The 25,816-nt window shown below is 35.4% G+C and overlaps 1 protein-coding gene and 1 long non-coding RNA gene across 4 annotated transcripts in view; one reads left to right on the top strand and one right to left on the bottom strand.

The window, feature by feature from the left end:
* PCLO (piccolo presynaptic cytomatrix protein) overlaps positions 1-25,816 on the top strand; it is a 371,716-nt gene that overhangs the window by 301,769 nt on the left and 44,131 nt on the right. For both annotated transcript variants that reach the window (XM_086745649.1, XM_086745658.1), the window contains exons 18-23: positions 4,759-4,830; positions 7,482-7,662; positions 8,885-9,079; positions 10,332-10,514; positions 21,381-21,522; positions 25,005-25,072. In XM_086745649.1, coding sequence (XP_086601775.1) covers positions 4,759-4,830; positions 7,482-7,662; positions 8,885-9,079; positions 10,332-10,514; positions 21,381-21,522; positions 25,005-25,072 — 841 coding nt within the window. The remainder of the gene's footprint in view (positions 1-4,758; positions 4,831-7,481; positions 7,663-8,884; positions 9,080-10,331; positions 10,515-21,380; positions 21,523-25,004; positions 25,073-25,816) is intronic.
* The window catches only part of LOC147601971 (uncharacterized), a 44,669-nt gene continuing 27,938 nt past the window's right edge, over positions 9,086-25,816 (bottom strand). For both annotated transcript variants that reach the window (XR_015258271.1, XR_015258270.1), the window contains exons 2-5: positions 25,575-25,618; positions 24,891-25,060; positions 24,549-24,714; positions 9,086-9,222 (exon numbers count right to left, since the gene is read on the bottom strand). This is a non-coding gene — a long non-coding RNA (uncharacterized LOC147601971). The remainder of the gene's footprint in view (positions 9,223-24,548; positions 24,715-24,890; positions 25,061-25,574; positions 25,619-25,816) is intronic.

Raw genomic sequence — 25,816 nt, forward strand, 5'->3', positions numbered from 1 at the left:
AGTTTAATTTGCTTTAAGGTTCTGCTGTGACATTCCACAGAGCTGTAACTAACAGTGTTTGGGTGTTGGACATTCAATGGCTGTTTCATGATTTTAAATTGGATAATGATCTTAGTCTAGGATTTATTGGACAGATATTTTTACATCAGAAAATCTAGTATCTTTGATGTCAGGTTTTTTACCTGACCTGAGGGGTTTTTTTTTATGAAATTTGCCTTTAGGTCACATACTGAATTCTTTCAACCTTTGCTTTCTATTTGCAAATCTCCTCCATTTCCCTTCCTCTGAAACTGTTATGCAGTGCTTATGATTATAAGTGTGTATACTTCATCTGAATACCATGTATGTTGTATATTTTGTCCTCCTGTCACATAGAAGCGTGTGCAGGGAATGATGTTTCCTTCCACACCTTTCTGTGGCTTGTGTTTAGTGATAAGACACCTGTGTGAGTGATTCTTCTCCTCTAAAATTCAGTGTCCTGACTTACATAATATAGAGTAAAGCACATTTCTAAATCATCAGATAATTCCATACCCTCTACAGTTTGAAGAACTATCACCAGGCAATAGTTATATTGCACTCACACAAACTCTCACAAACTCTCACAAATGGATATCTCAGAATAGTTAGAAATATGAAGAGAAGTACAAGACAATAATCATGATAGACTGGGAATGAGTGTTCTGATCACCAAAGAAGCAAAACTGCTTCATACACTAAGTTATACAGAGTTAGCAGTCATACCCTAACATAAATTCATGAATCTTTAAAAATATTATTTCTTCAAAGATGCATTTCCTTTTCCTCCGTTACAGCATAGGTTGCTTGCTGACAGAAAATAAGTATTATTAAATATTTCCTAATATAGCCCTTTTAACGTCACTGTCTAGACTTTAGCTACCAGCTAAAGTACAATTTTTCATTTTCCTTTTCTCTTCCATAACCTTGCTGAAATTAAAGTGAAAATAATTATGGGAAATAGATCACTCTTTGAAATGAAATAGACTTTTTCAAGGCTGGAATGATTAGTTTTATCATGTAGCAAAGTCTACTTTGACAGTTGGAGAAAAAAATAAATTAAACTGTGACTATTTAGTAATTTAAGTTTTTTTGTTAAGTAATAAAGTGGAGATGATTACAGTTTGAGAGGTAGGCCAAGTACACACATTACAAATATTGTATAATAATTGCTAGCTCAAGTCAAATACCTACTCAGAGCATGAAAGAAAGCATTAGAATTATTTAAGAAGGTGGTAAAAGAGGTAAGTTCTGTTGCTGGTCAGGCTGTTGGTATAATGTATGACCACAATATAAGGTGTGGCTTTGTTTCCCTCAATTTCTTACTTGTCAGAAAGCAGATAAAAGAATTTCCTTAAATGATGGATATAATTCATTAAAGCAAATAATTCTTGCTGTAGCTCATGTCCTTAAATTGAAGGTAATATATTTAGAAAGCGTAATATTTTCAAAATCCTCAAATGATGTATGGAGCCTATGTCTTATTTCCAACAGCAAGAAAAGCTTTCTTGTGAATCAGCAAGGTGTTGGTACCTAAATCTTACTTAATATCTCGGACAAGCGAAAGTAAGTTTCTAAGTAAGCTAGAAAAAGTCTTTTTGTCCTCCCATGTAATGAAGTACAGCGATATGGAGAAAAGTATAATAAAATGTTAAATAGTAATGTAAACATAAGTAAGTATAATGCATGATTTAATGCAACATCTTAACTTCTACTTATCAAATATCCTAACTGAGATTGCAATCTTGCATATTATTTCTGAAATGATTATAGGAATTTATTTTCAGCGTAGGAGAAAAATCAAACTGCATTAAAATTATTTATTTTCTCTAGTCATGAGTTGTGTGAGATTTTCAAGGAATATGTATTAAATATTTCAAGTAATGCGTATTTACTTACACAAACCTACATTATCGTTAACAACACCCAGTGCTCTCCTAACATTTAAAACTAGAAACAGACACTTCTGTACGTATGGTGTTGGTTGTGTCTTCCATAAGATAAAACATTATTCACATTGGTTTCTTCTGCATATTCCTTCTTTTTCTTTTAAATAATGGTTGTCTGCAGTGGCCTGAAGCTAACTGGAGTTCACATGCAGTAATATGCTTTTCAGTGGGTTGTTTTGGTTTTTAAAAATTATTATTATTATTATTATTATTACTAATAATAATAGTAATATTAATAATAATTTTTCCACAAGGCAAAGCCGGAAATTAGTTGCAGCCTAGTAAGACTTTCTTTTTCATAATATGCTTGGAACTCAGATAAGGTTCACAACATGTGTAAACTGCTTTCCTTCTTTTAAAGACACTTCCTCATTTTGCTATTGATACATTGCCCATTTGCAGAAACCCACTATCACATGGATAGCGGGTTTCTGCAACCCATTCCAGTATTGCTGTCGGTTAAATTCCTGACAGATATCTGAACTTCTGGCTTCATGACCTAAAATTGCATGATGTTAGGCGGAACCCTGCTTTGCTGTGATGGTATAATGGCTGCTTTTAAAATCACTAGCCATTGAGCGTTCTTTGCCTTCAATAGTGGTACATAAATATATCTTCAGAAAAGCAAATTTTCCTCCTCTTTAAAACTCATTTCATGCACTTTGCCTAATAAAGGTCTTTTGATGTTTTTTCATTGTCATAATATTTTATAAAAGCTTTATTAAACTAAGAGGCTTAAAATGGGTATCTCAAAGAAATGTAGAGTACTGCAAGTTTTCAGCACAGTTTTATTATCATACTAATGCAAAGAAGCTAGCAAAATAGGGTTGCAGTTACTTGAAAATCTTCTCTATTTTCCCCTTTCCACCAAAAATCCTTCAAATCTTCAGAGTTCTTTTCCTTTGTGGAATCTATACATTTTTGTCTCTATCCTTGCACAGTCGTCATTTGAAACAAGAAGACAACACATCCTCCCAAAATAGCAACGATTCGGACAATGCATTTCTGAAAAGTATTTATGCTATTCCTCTTTTTTAAAGGGTAAAAATGCATATACTTAATGTAATGTCTAGCAGGGAATTGTATCATCCAGTTGCTGCTCAACATCAATGAGTTGCCGCTCAACTCATTTTTTCAGTTTATTTTTCACATTGCATTTTCGACATTGTCTTGGAACAGCAAAGAAAATAAATTTTATTCAGGCAGAGAAATCAGCTTTGCAAATATTCTGTAAGGGATGTTCAAAAGAGAATCTTTTTATTCAACTTTTTCCTTAATTTTTGCAGGATAGTTTTAAAAAGAATGTTTAAGAAGAATGTTGCCTAATTGTGTAGGAATAAAACAGAGAAAGATGAAAGAATTGCTCTCAAATATATATAGATATACTTTATCTTAGCTCTTTCAAGTCATGTTGCTACCTGCTTAGAGAGTATATTGTTGATGCTAAAAATAATACAATTCCCCTTTGTGTGGGTTTTCCAGGATATGGCGTTTTAAACTTGATTTTTCAAAGAGACTGGCTTTGCATAGTTCCTCATTTTTCTAAAGTTATCTGGGAGCAGAAGATATCTCAAATACATAATAATGAGAGGAAATTATAATTTAAAGGCAATTTAAAGTTATTAAGAACTGTCTGAATCTATGTTGCATTAAACTTAGGGTCAGTGGAGGTAAATAGCAAACAGTGGTTTTCTTGAAATTATTTCTAATATGTACAGTAAATGGTATAGCTTATGATTTTGAACAATCACTTAATCCTTTGTTGTCCCTTTGTCCCAAGCAGCCAATTAATGGTCAGAGCAGTGAGTGACACATTGCTTCTGTTAAGATGATGACCTCAGTTATCACGTAAGATTTCTGATTCTGACCTCTTTTATTCAAGTATGTGAACAGAGTCCTGTTTTCCTTAGTAACATTCCGAAGTGCCCAACAAATTCCTTCACTTACAGCTTCTCGGTCTGATTTCACAGACATCTGATACTCCTAGAATTTTGTCCTCTCTTTCAAGCCATATGAATTTATTACTGCTTCTTCAGCCACCTGCTAGCCTTTCGCCCCAGTATACAACACTGATAATCAATTCTCTCCCCATCTCTCCTGGAACAACAGTCACGTCAATCTTTTCAGTAAGGTCAACTGCTTTGGTCAACAGCTTCTCTGTCTTGCCCTATCTTGTCATATATGAAGACTTACTTGTTTCTTACTGTAGCCTGTAAGAAGAGTGCTTGACACAGCTATTATGCTTAACAAGGTCTGCAGATAATGGGGTTTTATGGCTGTCATTAATACCTAACAGTAAAACTTGTCCTGCGTGTCTGGATCACTTGCAGAGTCCCATTGACTACACTTCATTCTGGGGGTAGTAAAGCCTGGTCTTCACAGATGAAATTTTGTAAACAGGGTGTTTTAAATAATACAGTATTACACTGAAATGTACTTTAGGCAAATGTCTGCGTTCAGACAACTCAGATCTGACAATGAGAAAAGCTGCAGAAATACAAAAATGGGGCTTTAAAAATCAGTTTGGCTCTTGTAGTGGACACACCTTCTGTTATAAACAAACTGTGGAAATTCCTAAAATTTCCACAAGCACAAGACCATTTGTCTTGATAACAAATAATAGCCCAAAATTATTTTTTCTGAGATCAAGGTGGATGGGAGGACAAAAGCTGCCTAGCTGTCAGTATGAAAAAGGGTACAAGTAGGATGTAATGAATAGAAATCATCATGAAGACTTGATCTGAAGTTTATGATGGCAATGCAGTTAATTATCCTTTGACTTAAATTGCAGCTGAAAAAGAAAACGCTGGAAGTGACTGTCTGGGATTATGATAGATTCTCCTCGAATGACTTCCTTGGTGAAGTGAGTATTTTATTTCCTCCTCTCCAACCCTACTTGGAAAACTCATTAATTGCATGCTGGTATTTGGAGACTGTTCTCTTCCAAGTCATGGTGCATATGTTAAGTAAAACCTTTTTTACCTCACAGTTTTACTGCTGACTTCACAACAAATGGTCATGATTTCTTTCTTCCGTACGTGAAAGGTGCCTTCCCTTTACCTTGATAAACTGTGGGCAAGTTCATTTAGGGCTCACACAATGTTACTTCACTGAAAATGAGGATTTTTTTTTAAGCATGAGATAGCAACAGCCTGCACATTGACTGAATGGAGAGTTCTTTTTATGACTGATAAGCTGTCTGCCTTGATTTTAATGTAACATGGGAAGGCTGAGGAGGTATCAGTCTTTGTAAATGATTAAAGGATTAAATTCTGCCACCAAACCATAATTTAGCATATGCAAAATTATCTGCAAATGTGAGTAATTTGGTCTTGCTGATCAAGGTCTCATTTTTAACACTATGAAGTAGTAATATCATTACCAAAGTATGACTGAAGGCAAAAATTTTTAATTAATAATAAATTAGATGAGTGATTATGGGAAGACGTATGGTCTCTGTTTTAAAAGCAAATAAACAAGCACATGCACGTATAATACAGAATTTCCAGCAATAACTATGATGTAAAAAAAAAAGTAATTAAAAATGTTATTACAAAATAGGATTATAATTAGAAACAGAAGCCCAAGAAAATCAATCGCTCATATACCGAGTAACTGAGAGTATCTCTGCTCATTCTGCATTTGAATTTCACAAAAAAAGGCACTCAGCTCAGCTTCAGTTCTCCGTTGTGTAGCTAAAAAACTGAGCAATCAATGTCGCTACTTGAACAATTACTAAAATAAATGTATAGGAAGCATCTACATGATTACTTATTTCCTGCATACTGCATCAGTATTCTTATTGAGTTCAGCATGTTTGTCCAAATGCAGGGCTCTACTGAATATTTACAATGTTGTTATTTGTGACATTTAGAAAATGGATGCTCCAGCAGCTGCTTCTACAGGAAGATTTAAACTTTTACCTTCAAATATTTTCAAACTCTCAAACTATTTTATTTATTAAATCTTTCAAACTTAAATATGAAAACAGTTCTTCATGGAAAAAAAAGGGGATGGAAAAGACTATTCAGTGTATTTCAGGACCAAGATGTCCAGAGGAATCCTGCACCACAACATCGAACATGGGATATCCAATTTGTGCCCTAAGGACTTGCCTGAACAGGGCCAGCACGACTTGTATGCCTCAGATGGCTTATGGCATATCATGGTTCACATTCACTAAATAGAAACCCTCTTCTACAAAGCAGAGCCCCTAGCCTGTACTGCCTATGGGGAGCAATCCTCAGCCATGCTATCCTCCAAGTCATTCCCAAAGCCATGACCAAAAACCACACCAGGGAACATGCTAAATAGTTAATCTTTTCAGATTAAGTATAGACCTAACCAGACAGACCAAACCAGATTATATACAACCCATGAAGCTGAAAGAAAAAAGGAAAGGAAAAAGACTTAACCTTCTAGAAAAAAATCAGTTATGAAGAGACTTCCCCACCCATAAACTTGAAGACACTTTCATTTATTCAGGGTCTTGTAATAAACTGACAAAGACATTGTTCCCTGAGGTAATTGCACACTTTATTTGTCTAGCACTTCTAAAACTTCCCTACCTGACACTAGTTTTAACCCTCTCACCTTACAGTCGAATGCAAGGCTATTTTTGTCAAACTCTGTGATGACTCTTTAGTACTTTACGTGTCTTGTCCCTCTCAGCTGCAAGAACATTAAGGGAGGAAGGGTCCTTATTGGCCCCAATGCTCTTGGTTTTTTTCACTTTTTTTTTTTTTTTTTTTTTTTTAAGATATTTCACAAAACTCCTGCCAGCAATACAGGTGGCCCAGGGCAGATTTTAGCTACAAGTGGGGTGGTTTTTTTTTAGCCAAGTTGCTCATTTCATTTCCATGTTGCCATCACATCCTCCTTTTCTTTTCCAGTGAAGCTTCGAGGCCTGAATGGCCTGTTGAATTCTATTATTTTCATGAAGTGCAAAGGTATCCCTATTCTTTTCTTTCTGTTACAAATTCTGTACATGTGGATTTTTGAAAAGGATCAGCAAGAACCAGTCTCATATTATTGAAGACCTTCTGAAAAACAATATCAAATTATTTGCCCCTTTACCAATACTGACAAAAGGGAGAAGATAACACTGCTTGATACTTCTATTAGGATATGTCTATACAGAGGCAAAATGACTAGGTGTCTTTTTAGTCTAGCTTTCAAGCTAGTGCTCACGAGCTACCCTTTAAACTGTCTAGACATCTTGGTATGGAGCTGTGTCTAAGCTCATAGTCCTTACTGAGGTCCTGTTGAGAAGATACGTTGGTTCAGACACATCAATATGCTAACAAATGTGCGTTTGGGATCACAGCTGGCTTATATCAGATTAAGTCCAAGCACTAAGAGAAGAGTTCTGAATCTGCCTTATACACAGCCTTATACCCTTAACTTCTTACATTTGATTGCAACTTCGTGTAACACAACTGTAGACTCTTCTGCTGTACAGAATCATTAATAGATCAGATAAAGGCCATGTATTGTAATTTGCTTTATTTATAGGTATTGATAGAGTTATCCAGTGTCTCTCAGCTTGACAACACTCCTCGGTGGTACCCTCTGAAAGAACAGAGTGAAAACATTGATCACGGGAAATCTCATTCTGGACAGAGTAGCCAGCAATCTCCAAAACCGTCTGTCATCAAAAGCAGAAGTCATGGAATTTTCCCAGACCCCTCCAAGGGTAGGAGTGACTTGGTGTAACTGATATGAAATGTTTTTCCAGATGATGGGAAAACCTCTGTTATGTGGAAGTTCTAACAGGAAAAAATAAAGTTACTGCTTTGAAGTTTGTATACACTTTTATTAAAAATGTATTTAGCTCCATGATTAATTTATTAGAGCCAAGGCTTAATTTGGTTCAACCAGTGCAAGCCAGCTTACTGAGTAATTGTGTCCTTAAAACAGCAGCTTACAAGCTCTACGTGCTTTGTACATCTACTATAGATTCTGTGCCCTTCTCTTTTTTCTGGTAGCCTTAGCCAAATTCAGTACATGTTTAGCTTTCTATTTTTCATGTTCCTTAAATATTTTATGGCATTTTATCTTCTGGAAATGTCACATTAATATTTTATAGAATAACAATTATGCTATAATAATGCATATGCATTTCCAGTCAATGATAACTGGCTGCAGCATATCTCAATTGTATTGCAAATCGATGGAGCTGATATAGTAGAATTATACTAGTGTTTACAAAAGCAGAATTGATCTCAGTGTCTCCTGCTCTAAGAAACATCTCTACTTTTTTATTTTTGTATACTAAATAGTTGATGGCCAGTTGCTCACTTAAAACACAGTGTATGTAATATCAAAGCAAAAGCCATCCCAAACAGCATCTAGATGAGAGCCTCAGAGTGATAAGACTCTGCTCCGTCTCCTCTCTATTTCTCTGTATAATGTTTTGCTAGGGATTGATATCTATATAAGATCTATATCTAAATTAGAGGTTAGTACAGAAGCTATTTTAAGTTAGGCTATGGTTTTGACTGGGGCATTCATCAGAATAAAACTGCTTGCATTAGTTAAGTATTCGGTACGTTGTCAGTGATGCTAGTTAGTCTCTACATACTAGAGAAATAGAAAGTGTAAAACAAATTAGTCTTTAGGCTACCCTGTCATTCAACCAGTATGAACCAGCACAATAGGCATAATTCATAGGCGATAGAAACCCAATAGTAAATTAATTATTCCCTAGGTGGGGCAACAGTAAGGAAGTAGAAAATGGTGCTTCATAAGAGTTTCCTAATAATGATATAACCCAAGACTTTGAATGGCATTGCACAGCTCAACCTTTATTCCTTGTTCTGGGATGCAGCTAGAAAGGCCAGTCAAGAGAAAGAAAATGAAATTGTTTGTTTGTTTTCAATAAATGCCACAGTTTTGTTTCTTCATTTTCTTGGTAGACATGCAGGTGCCCACCATTGAGAAATCCCACAGCAGTCCAGGGAGCTCCAAATCTTCCTCTGAAGGACATCTACGCTCTCACGGTCCATCTCGCAGCCAAAGCAAAACCAGTGTCACTCAAACTCACCTTGAAGACGCTGGGGCAGCCATCGCCGCTGCTGAAGCAGCTGTCCAACAGCTTCGCCTTCAACCAAGTAAAAGACGCAAATAAATTCCTCAGCATGGCAGCTTAATGTTCATCTGTTGCCTTTTTCCCTGCTGTCCTTCCCTTTTTGGCTATTTTTTTTCTGTTCTTGGCACACTGTGCTCACTCTGTTCAATGTCTTTCTTTGTGTGCCTGTGTGTGAATACATATAATTACAATATACTCTTGTATTTAGAAGTCTTCTTCTATTTATTTATTTATTTTTATTTGTATAGACTGCAGTGAAACTGGCTGTTTCTCCATCAGTCCCTTCACTAATGGTTCATGATGTTCCATGGTTGTGCATGACTCACAAAGAATTCCATTGTGTGGTGGTGTTTTGATGTCACTAAAAAACTGCCAATGAAATACACAAAAGCTGCAGAGATGTGTCTGCCAGCTCTTCAAGTTGCACAAAACAAGTACTGAGAGCACATTAACAACAAGATATATCTATAAGTAGTAATCAGGATGGACAGTACTATATACACAAAAGAAGATTTAAAGTAAAAGAATTTTTTTTTAACTACATGGCTGAGATTTCTATTTTTGAAAGATAATTGTAAATATCTAATTTTTTTTTTTGAAAGAAAATATAAGGCAACCTTCTTAATATCTCAGATAAAATCATGTTAGTGATGAGCAGAATGGCAATAGATAAAAACATTAAACACATTAAACACAAAGTCATTAAACACATAAAGCTATTAACATCAGATTTCAACAGTGTTATCAAGTTAGCAAAGTCAAGAGGAGCTGACAGCTAAGTCAAGTGTCATAGTCAGTTCAATTTTTCTAGTAATTTTTGTGCCATTTGATTGATTAAGGATCAAGATAGATTTCATTTGATAATTTTAAATACATTAATAAATTTAAAAATTTCCATTCAAAAAGATTGCTCTCCAGAGTATGCTTCAGACCAGTATCTAATTGCCAGCGGAGGGTTTAGCTGAAGGCAAATTAAAACTCTCAGACTGTGGAATCATTGTGTTTGTCTTCAGGATTTGTTGATATGTCATAAACTTATCATGGTATAATGCAAAAACTAAGGGAAAATAATTTCTCTTGTCTTCACCATCATTAATAAAGAAACAGCCAGTTTTAATACTCTTTAATGCTGTGCATGTGGTGTCTCTTTGGTGTTTGAAAACACTACTTATTTAAATACAGAAAAAAACACTTCTGTTTGCATGAATAACATTTAAGCTGGTTCCATCTGAGGATACATACTCTGGGTTTCCATTTCACCCACACTGCCACAGCAGCACATAAAAGCGGTCAGTCTAATCATGCCAGGAAGCAGCACAGACACAGCATAGCAGGAGTCCTCCCTATTCAAAGAACTCAGTCTGACAATCTGCCTCCACCAGCCAATGACAACAAAGACCAAAGCCAACTAGCCCTCAGGAAAGTGATGTCTGATGGACCAGTCAAGCCTGAAGGAGGTGAGCTGAAATACATGGTTAAGAAACCCAAACATCCCAAATCCTTCTTGCCATGTCTACTAATTCATTGCAATATTTAATTATTTATTTTACCCCTCCATTAAGTGCTGTAAATGTTAACATGAATCAAGAACTCTGCTTAATTTTTCCACATCAGTGCATAAATCCACAGTGAAAATCTGCTAAGAAACATTATAAAACAACAAACGTACACTTCCATTCCAATGGAGGACTTAGACTTCTGCTGAAAAATGGTACAGCTTTGCCCATGTTGTTGCATAATAAAAATCATGCATACAAGTGGGTCTGCTTAAGCATAATTGAACATTTATTGTACTGTGACAAAAACTTAATTGCACATTTCTGTTTCTGTAATTCTAATTGGGGCAGTAACAATTCCTTTTTCCTCTCTCAACATAGTTGTTATGTCATTACCATAGATAATTTTTCAAACTACCAGTGGAAAGGAAAAGCATTTTGATCCATATATAGCTTAATCTCTTGCTAACTTTCCTATCAGCCTCTTAAAAAATTATTTTGTACCTGTAGGCACATGTTCATCAAACCTAAATACCACATAATATCAATTTATCCCTTCCTCACAAATAAAGAGCCAGAATCTCAATTGGTTGAAATCATCACTGTTCTTCTGACTTTTGGAGCATTTTGGTTATTTCCATGGAATCTGAGGGATTATCCCAATAAACTTAGAGACTGGACTCCTATATCTTTTCTTGCGCTGTAATCCTTTCCCAAGGTCTCATGATTCATTGAAGGTTTTTCTGCCAATGCCATTGCACATTGTGGACAATACAGTATGGCTGAGAATGTTGTAGGAGAGAAAGAGGAAATGATACTTCAAACAATATACCCTAAAGGCAACATGTCATAAAGAGAAGTAGTATGATGTCAAAACAGCTAATTAACAAGGGCAAATTTAACAAATAATTTTAAATGTTGTATTTAGAAATAACAAATTGTTTCTTACGAAAGTTTTAAGAACCCTTCCATAAATATATCTATCTACACACCCGTGTGCGTCCACCCACATGCATATTGTCTTACTCTACGGCTCAAGTCCAGAAAGACAGAGGCCAGAGGATATCATGGTACTAGTTCAGGCATCATGACTGAAAGTCACATCCTATTGCTGGGATGTATACCATAGAAGTCTAATTCTGGAAGGAATGTCCTGTAAGGAGTGGCTAAGAACTTAAGCGTTTGTCTAGTTTCGAGAAAAGGAGGCTGAAGGGTGACCTCACTGCTCTCTACAGCTTCCTGAAGAGAGGAAGCGGAGAGGGAGGTGCTGATCTTTTCTTGGTATCCAGTGATAGGACGTGTAGCAATGGTTCAATGCTGTGTCAGGGGAGATTTAGACTTAACATTTGTAAGCATTTCTTTACCAAGAGGGTATTCAAACACTGGAACAGATTTCATAGAGAGGTGCTTGGTGCCTCTAAACTGTCAGTGTTTAAGAGGCATTTGGACAATGCTCTTAATAACATGCTTTAACATTTCGTCAGCCCTGAATTGGTCAGGCAGTTGGACTAGATGATCATTGTAGGCCCCTTCCAACTGAAATATTCTGATCTAGTCCAGTCTAGTCTAGTCTAAATAACTCTTATGATCTTTTGAGGTGTCATGTCTGTAGAGATTTATCATAAATACTTGTAATCCTGTGATGCCTTTTGGCATAGGCAAGCAATACTAAAACCTTTTGCTTGTAATATAAGGTTGAATCATGGTTCACATGCACTTTTATGGTAAGGAAAGAGCTAGGCAGTTGGCTTCAAGCAGTCTTGCCATTGAACTGTTATGCTAGTTTGTTTTTTTTTTACTTTTAAAATTGCAAAAATGATATATATTGATATGCATTTGGCTCAGCAATATTAGAAGCATCATAGAGAGTTATGGGAATGAGAGGCCATATTAATATCATTAATATATAAGTGAGGTTAGAGTTACTATGAAGAGACGTTGTACTTTTCTCTTTTTGCTTCCAACAAATATACAATGTGTGGTCACCTACACAAAGTTTGCAAGTCTAGTTTCAGATCTGTGAGAAGTTTTGGCTTCTTCTTACTGTACCCAGACTAGTTTGTCCTAATTTATTCCTCTACTTCTGACTCCTAGGATCTTTTCAATTGGTTGTAGATTGTTAGTTATTAATTGTATGTCTGATGAGAAGTAAAAAGGAAATCATAACCAAAACCAGCACCCATAGTATAAATATTATATTTCGTGAATGCAAAGGGCTTGCATCAGTTTAAGATTATTGGATTGGACTATTTCTATATTCATTTTAAACAGTGAGAAATGTATTTTAATCAATTTGTTTTAAAATTAAGGTGAAGCTACAACAGAAAACATTGGTCTTTGTTCAACATCTTTGTAAAATCCAATATTCAACTACAGCATTTAATTAAAAATAAACCCTGAAGTATAATTTCCTTGTTGCCTGTGAGAGATAAGAGTATAATCTGCAAAGAAACCAATTACATAATACATATTCCCATCACACCCCTCAGAGAGGAAAAATAAAATTTCAGAGCCAATCCTTTGAAGGCAGAAGCTGCAAGGGATCCAAACCAGAGGGAGAGAGCAGTGCCTAGGTTTGAGTTAATTTGATCTCATTTTTGTGAAAAATCTGAATAATTGACAATTACACATTCACATAAAATTAAGTGCATTCCTTTCAACATAAATCTGTGTATTAGGGTTTATCCACCAGATGAGTCAGTTTTAAAGATAGTGCATATCAGTCCACCTCCTTTTAAGTCAGTAATTTATCTCATAGAAGGATCTTTCCATTATATGGAATTTTCTTGGTTGATCACTTATGTTTTAAACCCAATAAATTATTTTAGAGTTTTTCAGATATATGAACACTTAAAGATACTCTGATGATAATTACCAGTTCTCTGGTTATATGCATATAAAACAGTAGGTGTATCTGCAATACAGTTATTTACTGATTTTATATGAAAGGCCTTTTCAAAGTCAGTTTATAGTTTTACAAGAATGAACTGCATGCTTTAATTTTAATAACTTCCAATAAGGTGAATAAGAAAGACAAGGAACAGCAAAATTTCCCTTTGACATCTGTGTGAAGTAGAAAGGTGCACAGCTCTGCCTCACCAGAACAGAAAGTGTAGTTTCCAGTGAAATAAGAACTTCAGAGTCCAAAAAAAAAAAAAAAAAGAAAAAAAGAAAAATAGCGTTCACCATATAGTCTGCATTTATCTACGTAACTGGTCGGTTTTTTAAAGTACACAGTTTTACAGGAAGCTGTGGTCTCTACATTGGTGCTTAATATACCTGCTTAATGGGTAAAATTCAATGAGCTTCTCCTTATTTGCAGAGGAAGAGGTGCCAATTTTGCCCCAAAAGGTACAATGATTGTATAATGAAAAAATAATTCCTTTATTTCATCAGAATATCAAATGGTCAACAAAAAATATTATTTTATGACCAAAGAAGATAATTTCTAGAAAACTATTTTTATTCTTATAGGATATTTGGAGAACAGTAAATAAATATTTAAATAGCTAAGTAGGTGATTTTAAGCCTGAACGTCATTGTAGCCATATGCATCTTTCTGTCCTTTCAGACACTTACGAGAGAGAGACTACAAGTCAATATACTGTTACTTGAACATCACATGATGATGGATGCCATATGCACCTCCTCTTTTATTTGGCACACATTAGAAAACCAGATCTGCCAGGGGAAAAGCACTGTTATGCTCTTGATCCAAATTAGTTAGCAAATGTTAAAGATCTAGAGAGAATACTATGTGTTTCAGTTAAAGGTCCAAACATATCTGTTAAATTACCATTTAAGGGAATGCAAACAATATATTTCTACAGTAATTTCTATCTATCTTTCCCATACTTTTTTTTACTCAATAATAGAAAGGTTTTATCAACCTCAGACCTCTTGGAATTTAAAATTGCAACATTTTACCTCCAAATCTAATGCATGTACCCAGAACCTATTTGTTTCTCATATCTCATAGAGAATATTTCACCTTTTACACTATAAATTTTCCATCATGACACAAAAGCTTTTTTGTGGTATTCTAGGAGGAAACTACTTTCCAAATAGCTGTGTGTCAAGTGATTTTACTGGTCAGAGGGAGGTCTACTATCAGAGCTAATACTGACAGGAATACTGGAATATCTAGAGTAGTTACACTGTGCATCAGCATTTTCGCAATTGTGTCCAAATGAAGCTGTCAATTTACACCTCTCAAAGACCTCTGGTTTGAAACACTTCAGTTCAAAAGGCAGCATACCTGCTTTTAACTCCCTTAGCCCAACAGCTTTGACAAAAGTTCACTTATATGTCAGCATAACAGGTTAAAACTACACAGAAATGTGATGTGATGCATGTACCAAGATATTGCTAGCACTGTAAAATCCATTATACAAGTCTGAGCCAGCACTGTGTAATTTCTTGCCACTTAGCTGTAAGAAATTAAAATCGGCAGGAATTTTCCTTATCACTAAGTTCAATTTACTTGCATTAGCAACAATCTGGAGTGAAAGGAAATTGATTCCTAGGCTCTATAAATCTGTGGATTTAAATACCTGCTTGTTTGGGGTCTCCTTAGGTCTATACCCATTTTCACAATTTTAATAGGCAATGCCATGTTTTAATTTCCTACAATAATTTAGGATTTTCCTTCACACTTTAAATAATTTACTACCCAAAGCTGTTTTATGCCTAACTTCACTAGTCTCTTAATTTCCAAGTTAAATGGGCCTTCATACTGCTACAAATAACCCATTTCCAAGAATCATTATCAAAACAAGAACAGTTTGTCCCCATTCTCTGCAGACAGCAATAATCCGAGGTTGTCCTTTGAGTCTTGTTTCAGTCTAATAGCTGGCACATTTTGCTTTGGCTATTCTTGCTATTTATTCTTCCACCATTTTAAGCTGACATGTAATTTCAAGAAATTGCTCAGATTTTTCCTTCGATAACTCTTACTTCAAAAGTGTTAGATGATAGGCTAACCCTACGGAGCACATGGAAGAAAATTATTTCATCAGAATTGCTTTGCTGGGTAGAGAAATGCCATCACCACAGTTTAAGATGAGCACTGTTCTGCCATTACTCACTTCAAATGGGAAAATGCTCTGTAACGAGTTGTGTTGAAATTTCACAAAGTATCACTGCTCAGTGTGCGGTCAAAGCCGTGCCTAATATACAAATAGGGCTGAAATGGTTGAGACCATGGTCTAAAGTACTGTTCAGTATGTGGAAGGGTGAGGCAAATAAACTGACCAGAGGTATATGCCTCTGATCACTAGTTATTTATGTATCCTCATTCTGTTGCCAGTTACAAAAAGATGCAACTAGCAGTCCCAACAATAGGGTTTAACACTGCAGAACCTTACGGAGGAAGCCTGAGCAGCACTTGCTTTCAGTGCTAGCAAATCCTTAATAAAAATAGATTAACTGGCCTTTGGGGGCAGTTTGAAGTTGGAGCACTTGAAACACAAGATGACTGAAAGTGAAGAGTAGACAAGCTTCTGCCAGGACATGCTCTGTGTGACAAGTCTAGTCTGTTGTCAGCAGGTAACTATCCAAAGCAGATCAGTGATTTCACCTGCTCTCATGGTCTTGCATCTGTTTGAGAAGACACAGCATAATGCTATCAGTCCCTTTTGTCACCCAGAGTTTCTCACAAGACTGCCAGTCATAAAGATTTTTTTTTTCAAGCAATTAGAGGTAAAGTCTCGAAACTTAATCATGAATGCATACTCAAAAACATTTTTTCCCTCCTCTTGTTTGGTTTACAAATAGAATTGTCCTTCCCAATGTGTTTTGATTGTTGCATTTCTGTTTCTAGACAGATACCTGAAAAGGGAAGCATCTACAATTTAATACCCCGGAATAAGTTCTGCTTGAGTCTGTTTTTCTTTTATCCACATGAACCACAGGACAACATAGTCCCATTTTTCAAATTTAAGAATTTAAGTCTTTAAAAAAAAAAAAAAAAAATCAATTCACTGTAGAAGAATGGCTGGAGTGGCTGACAGTGCTGGATTGTTCCACTTTGCTGCTGACTGATTTGTCTGTTCATGGCTACAGGTCTTGTATGAATTATTTATCTTCCTTATGTTAGGTTTTTAAAAAGCATCTTCTTTTTTTTTTGTAAAAATAGACTTTTCTGAAAGAGCAAGTGAAATAATATGGCTTCTATTCCTTCCCTTCTTATTGATTTAATATCATTTCTTTATAAGGTGGCATGACTTACATGTTTTCCTTGGTTATAAAAGTTGATTTTCTGACTGAGTACGTAAGCAAAACCGTATTTTTGCTATAGATGCATTTGACTAATATCGTGCTAAAAGGAACAACTAAAACAATTTTTTAAAGTAAATTTTAAGAAATTGTGCTAAAAGGTGAGGTCATTGCTAGCCTCAGTTTTCTTGAATCATCAATTCTTTTCCAATAAGGCATGAGGGAATACACAGCCAAGTATCATTCTGCCAAAGGAAAATTTTTCTTCTTTTCTTTTCCTGTAAAAAATACAGAAAGATATCTGGTATCTAGTCCAAACCTCCTGCAAGAAGCAGGAACATCTCCAACCAGATCACGTTGCTCAGAGCCCCATCCAAGCTGGCCTTGAATGTTTCCAGCGATGAGGTATCTACCACCTCTCTGGGCAATCTGTTCCAGTGTTTGACCACCCTCATTGTAAATTTTTTTTTTCCTTATGTCCAGTCTGAATCTACCTCCTTCTAGTTTAAAACCATTATGCCTTGTCCTATCACAGTAGGGCCTGCTGAAGAGTTTCTCCCCATCTTTCCTGTAGGCCCCCTTTAGGTACTGGAAGGCCACTGTAAGGTCTCCCCAGAGCCTTCTCTTCTCCAGGCTGAACAGCCCCAACTCTCTCAGCCTGTCCTCATAGGAGAGCTGTTCCAGCCCTCTGATCATCTTCTTGGCCCTCTTTTGGAATCGCTCCAACAGGTCTCTTCCAGCACTAACAATTCTATGATTCTATGATCTGTACAAAAGGTGTCTGGCTAACCATTAACTGTTGTTTTTTTTTTTCTTTTAAAAACTGTTTCTAAGCAATTGAGAACTGTTCCAACTCATTCATGTATTATTCACTAGAATGGTTGAACCAAAACTTCTGCTCATGCCAGCCTGTACAACAGACAGTAAATGTCACTCAGAGGCAGCATTAACACCACGTTGCTAGCTGTTAAATATGACTTGCCTATCCATCAACACACCTACCAAGTAGAGAGCATTTCATCTCATTGGGGGAACTAGCAGCTAAAGTAGGATTCACAGATAAAAATTAAATCAAGCTACAACAATAGCTTTGTATAATAGAAAATCCTGTGCACTATTTCAGAGGAAGCAGCTCATATTAGAGTTTTCAACTTTCAGTTCCTATTTCTATTCTTTGTAGCCCAATGGCTGGACAGCTAAGACATTATTGAAGTTACAGTCCTTAAAATGTATCAAGCACCTGAGAAACCGCATAAAATGTTAATGGAGAAGGGGCTGGACAGGGGAAGGGATATCTCCTCTCTCTCAGAAAAAGGCTAAGTAAGTGATCGTGTTGGGTAACTATCTTCAGTTAAGCTTAGTCTCTTCCATCTGCTGAGGTTTGAAGAGTTTTTTCTTTCTTCTAAAAACTGAAAGATTTTAGCATCATATGTAATTGACAGCAAAACCTTGCATATGAGAAGTATTTATTTTTTTTTTCTTTTGAAGAACTAGGAAGTAATTTGAAAACGCAAAGGGCAAGGTAGCAATGAGACATAGCTCTTCCATAATCTGGACACTTAATATGCAAATAATGGCAATTTTCTTTGACCAAGTTCCTATTCAGATAAATGTTGTACATTTAAGTAAAGCAAGACTACACCTTCTAGTATCAGGCATCTCTGTGATACCAGAAGAGAATATCTAGTCTTTGGACCAGAGTGAATCTGCACTAAACTCTTCAACTCTCTACAGACCAAGGCACCTCCTGCCAGAACTTTTGTGTCAAAACTTGAGAACTTAGGCATTTCCTAGTGTAAGCAAATGTAAGCAGAAACTCTGTAACTCAGAAGTGAACCTACTCTAATCTCACTTTGGTTCCTTGGATAGGAATCCAATTGGCCAAGCAAGGCGGCAACTACTCTGACACTTACAGGGCTTCACAGACCTTACATAGGCAGGTAAGACTAGAGGAGTACCACAATGAACTCAGTCTTTCTTGTTAAATTTCCTAAGACAACATTTGCATTTGTTCAAAGAGAAAGGGCAAGACTGCAAATGAATGTACAAACTAGTCCCTTGCACATGAAAGCAGGGAACAAGTTCTAACTCTCAACTTAGAGTAGAAATCTAACTATGGTTATTCTAACTCTCAGACAAAATATTGCCTGGTAGCAGATATCATCACATCTCTTCAGAACTTGGAAGTTTCTTATATAACCAGAAGCACAAGCTTAGAGGTCTAGATTTATCTGTAAAAATATAGGTATATAGAAAACGTGGGTGTCATGAGCTCTGTATCCAGATTCTTCATTTGTCACAAAACCAGATGTAAATCTATTTGTGGATTTCATCTCTTGTCGCAAACTGACACTGTAGTTCATTACTTCACAGAGCAGGCAGAAAAAAAAAAAAAAAGAATAGCATTTAGCTTTAGAATTTTAAAAATCCAGTCATGAATCTAAACTTGGACCCATTATAACCATTCAATCTTATGGAAAAAAAAAAAAAAACATTAATATAGAAAAAGATGTAAATTAGTGAAAACAGTAGAGAAACTAAAAATACAGCATACTGAAAGTATCATTAGGATACAGCTGTTTCAAAAGAAACAACTGTGTTTTGATTATAAATAGATGTAGCAAAAGTTCTAAGCCATTTACAAAGCCTTAATTCAAGCTTTTCTGCCTTGAACTAAATTCTAGGTTCTTACCAGTTTTAGAAATCCACCAATAAAGATACAAGAAATTACTTCAGGCACTAGCTTTTACTATAAAGTCAATAAAAATAAGACCCCAGATAGGAACCATCCCTTCAGCCACATATGTTACAGCGGCAATGTATGCTACACTAAGCAAATTCATCCCTAAGGGAAGAACTAAAGACACTTTTTTTTTTTGTGCTGGCACAATACTATCTTGGCTTCCATGGGTTTTGCATGTATCTGGCTTTCCCAATTGTCCTCACCTCTGAGGCATTTGTCATACTATGGCAAAAAAAAAATTAAAAACCCCAAATCAAACCAAACAAGCCCTCAGAGTCCCAAACAACAAACATGAGAAATCATATTGGGACCAGCATGAGACAGCCACAATACAGGCTGTTGAATACAGGGAAGCTAGCAATACTGCACTATAAAGGAGAGCTTGACCTCTCTTCTCTGAAATCTTTCTCTTGTCCAACATTTCCAAACAGCAGTTTCCTTCCATGTCACCATAGTCATAGGAATTCACTCACAGTACTCACAAAACAAACTGATAGTGATAGAGCAACCACTGCTCACAGCTGCCTGAACAGAGCACACTGCTGTGCTCTGGCTGGCTGTGCTGGAAAAAAAACATGGGTGCCTTTCTCTGATACTGAGTTTGTATGTTAATAGCACTATGATTTTATAGTTCATTAACTGGTAATAACATGCAAGAAAATAGTCCCACATCAGGCAGCATGCAGCAGCCTTCACCAAAAATATTATTCTTTCATTCAGACATAAATAATATTGGTTGCCAGTTGAAGGCAAGACGCCATTGGGGCTCTGGCTCTTATTTGAAGTAATTTCTATTTAGATATTTAACTAATTTCTTGTTTAAAGAAAAATCTCTTTTAATTACTTGTATTAGAGTTTCACAGTTCACCAAAATGACATACAATTTCATTAAGTCTTCACAGAAAAATAACTTTACAAAAAAGTAATTTTTGTCTTCAGTATATATGCTTCGTCAGTTTGAATAGATGAAACATGACAACCATAGACATAGTAGAGGACATTTAAAAAAAAATAAAAACAATCTGTATTAATATTCCCAGGCAATTGTGTATTCAATATGAGAATAGCTACATTACTGTTCCTGTATTAATTATTATGTGTAATGTCACTGTGTCTTTTTTTGTTTATATTTCTCAACTTGCTAAAGGCTGAATACCAGAAGATTTGTTCGTATAGTACAATAATTTCCAAAACACAAACTAAGGCATCTGAAGTAAAAATAACATACACTGGTGTACATTTTCTACACCAAATGCTCTTAAACAAGATTAGGGGCATCTCCTGTCAAAATATGTACATTAAAGTTCTAGGTTTACAGTAAGAGAGATCCAGATGGACAGGAGCAGTTGAGAAATATAATGCAGTTAGCTGTGTTACGTCTGAAGAGGAGTGGAGGTCTCTGTGACTATAGATGGTGTACCTGTATTTCCTTTCAGCTTCCTCTCCTTCTCAAAATCACCAAATGCAAAGAATGTTTCATGGGGACTATGAGGAAGGTGCATTGGGATATTAATTTTTACAAGATTACCATATGAAATGTTTCAGATTAATAATTGGTTTTCTGTAGTTTTAATCAGAAAAGCAGTATTAATCAATCTAACTCGTTCTTTTCTTCCTTTTGGCTGTTGATTTGAACTATTAACATGACTGGAGAAAAAAATCGGTGGTATACTAATTGGTTTAAAATACCTTATTCTGTGTGAAAATAAACATCATCTGCAAAAGATTATAATGTAAAACTGGAATGTAAAGTAAAAAACTGAAAGTGTTTGCAGCATGTAATTTTGATAAATTACATTTTGTCTTAACGTGAATGGTACTGGTGTCTTACAAGGTTTTTGGTAACCCACTGTTCCTGCCCTGTACAGCAAGGTCTACTAATCATCGACCTGCAGAAAGTTCTGTCTCCACTGGCTCGTCAGCCAGTAGTTTTGGCAGTGGATACAGCATGGATAGCGAAGGCAGCAGCAGTGCCACAGGAGAGAATAATCTATTTCCCATCCCAAGAATGTAAGGCTCTTCCTTTAATATACTGTATCCTACATACACTGATTATATATAGCCCTTTCACTTGCCAATCATCTTGCATAGTTTTCTCTCTAGACTTGAGTTACACAGTAGAATAGCAGCTAACTGGGGAGAATTTCTCAGAGCTCATACTTTTATTCTGCTTTGTTGAGCATTGAATTGTTAATAGCCAATCAATCCTCTGCCTCAACCTCATTAATTTATTGCTGTCACATGGGAGAGTTGGTAGTCTCAGCCTTTGATGAAAGTGTGTAGAGGTGAGCTTGGATTATGTTTTGAAAGTACAACTTTCGTAGGCCTGAGAATGCTCAGTTTAAGTTTTCAGATTGACCTCCTTGTAGAAAGAAGTGTTACTAGTGCAACTGAAATTCAGATTCTGGATACAATCCAACTTTTCTTAAATTTTTAAGAGTTTGAGTACAATTTCTCAGTTCCTAGTTGGAAAAAAACTTTTTCTAATGGAGTCCCTGTGGGAATTATCGAGCTACTATCAGTGTAAAGATCCTGTAAAATTATTTACTTTTCCAACATTTTACCCAGTTAACCACTGCACAGGAGAAAAGTTTTGCTAGGGTTTTTTTCCCCTCAACTTTGGCAGCATGCACCTTCATTTGGCAATTTCATTTATATTCTCTTATAGGAAAAAGTAATTCCTCCTAATCAACTTCATGTTTCTGGCCTGAAAACATTATAGATTGACTGTTCTCAAAACATCAGTTGGTGGTCATTGTTCATTCAGTGTCTGCAATAGTTTCTCCATGTTTTTCTCTGGTACACAAGCCTTTGCTTTTATCTTGAAGTCCTGAATTATTAGTCACAAGATCTTGATATAATCTTCCTAAAAATGCTTGAATGAGGAAAAAATCAGTCTCTAGAACTGTGACATTTCCAAGTATTCATAATTTTCTAAAATAAAGCCCAATGGGATTTGTCTACAGCTTATTAGTAGCTAAAATAAAAATAGACACAAATCTAATATTTCAGTCTAATCTTCAGAATCTAGGAGGACAATGTGAGCTCAAGTTGTGGGGTGTCAATTGTTTAATCTTCTTTGAACTATTCACTCATGCTGTTCTAGGTTAAAATGAATTGTACTTCCCAGTGGCAAAAAGACAATCTTTAATTGGATTTGACAATCTCAAAAGAAAGTTATTTTGCTGTCATTCCTAATGAGAAAAGCAAAGATGCATAAAATCTTTGCACACAGAAACACAAGATGGAGCTCTCAATAGAAGTTTTTAGTTTATATATGCTAAATTTGAGTCCATATAATATCACCTACTGTGTATTGTCTAGCATTGTGACAGTGTCTACAGTTACATGGTATTTGGCTGACAGATCCACCGGTTTATTAAGCCTGAAATCAGCCCCACTTTTACTGAAAAGCAGAGGAAGTGTCCACAGCTTCAGTTCTTCTCTTACAGTAATTTCTTCCCATGAACTTAATTAAATAAAATATATCCAGTCTGTTATTTTCTGTTAAAGGCTAGACTATTACTATTACTATGACTATGACTATGATTATGACTATTACTATTATTATTGCATTTTAAAGTAAATTATTTCTAAGCTGATATTAAACAGAGACTTCAAAAGTTACACAGGACATTTATACAGACAAGAAATGCTTTCTTTTTCATGTTAGTCTCAAGGGCTTTACATATCAATGTGATGAAAATGAATTACTGTTTACCCTCAGAGACCTTTGGGATCATTCCTGGAGAGAATGTTTTAAAATAGATAACTGTTTGAATTCTGGATAAAAATTCTTATATATCTGAATATATGTATGACTGAAATTCTTATCAACATTTGTATTAACACTGGCTTTATAATGACTTCAGGGACTCTGACATTGTACTCTGTCCGTAAGACCAGAGCTCACAATTTGGATGTGAAGTGTTAAGTAAGCTAAGTAATTTTAAGTCTCTTGGCATATAAAACCATTTTTGGTTATTAGCTCCCTGTTTAGATTTAGTGTCTGATCTATCAGTAGAAAAAGTGTTAGTGTGGATAGGCTGAGTTTTAAACTTTTTACTCTAGTCCAAATGCTTTTAACCATAGAAACATCTAGTCATGAAGTAAAATGGAAGAATTAAATAATGACACCATGGGAACTGTTTGATAAGGTAACTAATTAGAATACTTGCCAATATTAAATATTGTTATGATTATTAAGGGAAATTAATCATTATATACAGTTATACACAGTTGAATAAATCTTGTAAAGTCTTTCTATTTGGGAGATACATTTTTAAAAGACTTATTATCCAGTTGTAATGCCCCTGAAAGTTACTCATGTTATCATCCCTGATAAAGACCAGGTTCTCTACTCCTTTGTATTGTGTAATCATCTATGCCAATACAATGTCTGTAAAATTATATTAATGTTAAGCATAAAGGTGAAAAGCAATTGAACAATGTGTAAGTAATCTAACTCTAGGGACAAATAATTCTTGTATCATATTTGTAATATGTTCTACGAAGCATTACCTCACAGAAGAAGAAAATAATAACTTTCAGTTAAAATTTAATTGAAAATTACTTTTAAAACTGACATTTTATACTATTTTTAAGTTCATTGTCAACTTAGACAGCGTCTGTTGCTACTGTGAAGCATGAAGCTGGCTCACTGGCAGCAAAAACCAGCACTGACCCTTTAACCCCAGAGGAACCACATGCATCTGAAGAAAATGCCTTTCAGAGTCTTAAAGGAGAAAGACAAATAGAAGTAAAAACATCTCATAGTAGCAGACATGGTTTTGATTGTAATCACGCCTTAATCATGCTTGCAACAAGTATGTTTAAAGATAGCTTATGTTTTACATAACTTTCCTTGGCTAAAAATAGACATCTAAATCCAGCGGAGAAAGATAGGGACCTCCAGAGCATGACTGATTCCACTCACCTTACTTTAATGTAAGTCTCAGAACTGAATTGTTTCTTATCCTAAACTGTAATGTAAAAGCAATCATTAGAATAAGATAATAACCACAAACATGTCTTACCCTTGAAGTAACGGTGTCATAGACCAAACATCAGTTTTGAGACTCCTTATTATATATATCACTGTTCACTACAACAGAATAAAGTGAGGAGAGGAGCTATGCAGACTGATTGTGGAAGACCAGGCTTATGGGTCGCAGGTAGCAGACAGCACCTGGTGGCCTCATCCTATAGGAATGTACAGAGTTAGTAAGATGTGATTGTAGTTGCCTCCAAAAAAGAAAAAAAAAATAATACTCTTAAGTGATCTGTCCAAATAGCAATAGGAAAAAAAACTATTGTCCACTTTATTTTCTTGAAATTAAATATATACATAAACACTTTTTTTTTGTTTTTAGAAATACCTGTAATGTTTGTCTTTTTGTACAGATCCAAGCCTTGTTGTCTTGAGTGTATAATTTTCTTACATTTCATCTCTTTATGGTCTTATTGACAAGTACCACTGTATCTTTTAACAGAGGGAAGATGAGCCAGAATGGACAAGATCCAGTAAAGCAGTCGGGAGTAGGATTAACTGATGCAGAAGGTAAAAAGAAATACAAACAACACTACAGTGGTATCCCATGTTTATAGAACCGACATGTTTCTTTCTTCTACTTGTTATGCTATGAAAGATTAGCCGGTGTTCTCATTGTATTGTAGATTAAGATCCTGACTTTCATTTGCTCTCCGAGCCCTTTACACATAGCACCAATGTAACTAGGCCTCAGCTTAAATAAGAAGTGTCTTCCCAGTTTATTCAAAGTAATTGAATAGTTAGATTGCAATTAATAATATATTTCTTTCAATGTTCATTGATTTTTATAGTATTGGAATGAAAAATATGAAGTATGGAGGTGACTCAATACTCATTAAATTAGAAGAAAATATCCAATGCCTGTCAGGATCTACTTTTAGAACATTTCAGAATATTTACTTCATAAAGCAATTATTAATTTTAGTGTCTACATAAAACATCATGTTTAAATAAATATATTAACTGAATATCAGGCTTGACTGCTGCAACTGGACTATAGTGAAACTCTTACCTGATTGGGTAATCCTGAGTGAATTTTTTGGTATGAATGTGGTGCTGCCAAAGAAGGAGACATTGTGATATTGGAGCTGGAATGAGCCCAACAGAATGTCTGTCAAAGTTTCATGAGCAATGTGATTATCTCTGTCATGTGTAATAATAGACAACTGCATGAAAATTAAACTGTGTTTTGTATTGAAGGATATGTTAGGAAAATTCCATTTCCCTTTACATATAAGGTATTTGCTTTCAAGT

The sequence above is a fragment of the Chlamydotis macqueenii genome, chromosome 1 (genome assembly GCF_036417535.1).
Source record: "Chlamydotis macqueenii isolate bChlMac1 chromosome 1, bChlMac1.mat, whole genome shotgun sequence".
Lineage (NCBI taxonomy): Eukaryota > Metazoa > Chordata > Aves > Otidiformes > Otididae > Chlamydotis > Chlamydotis macqueenii.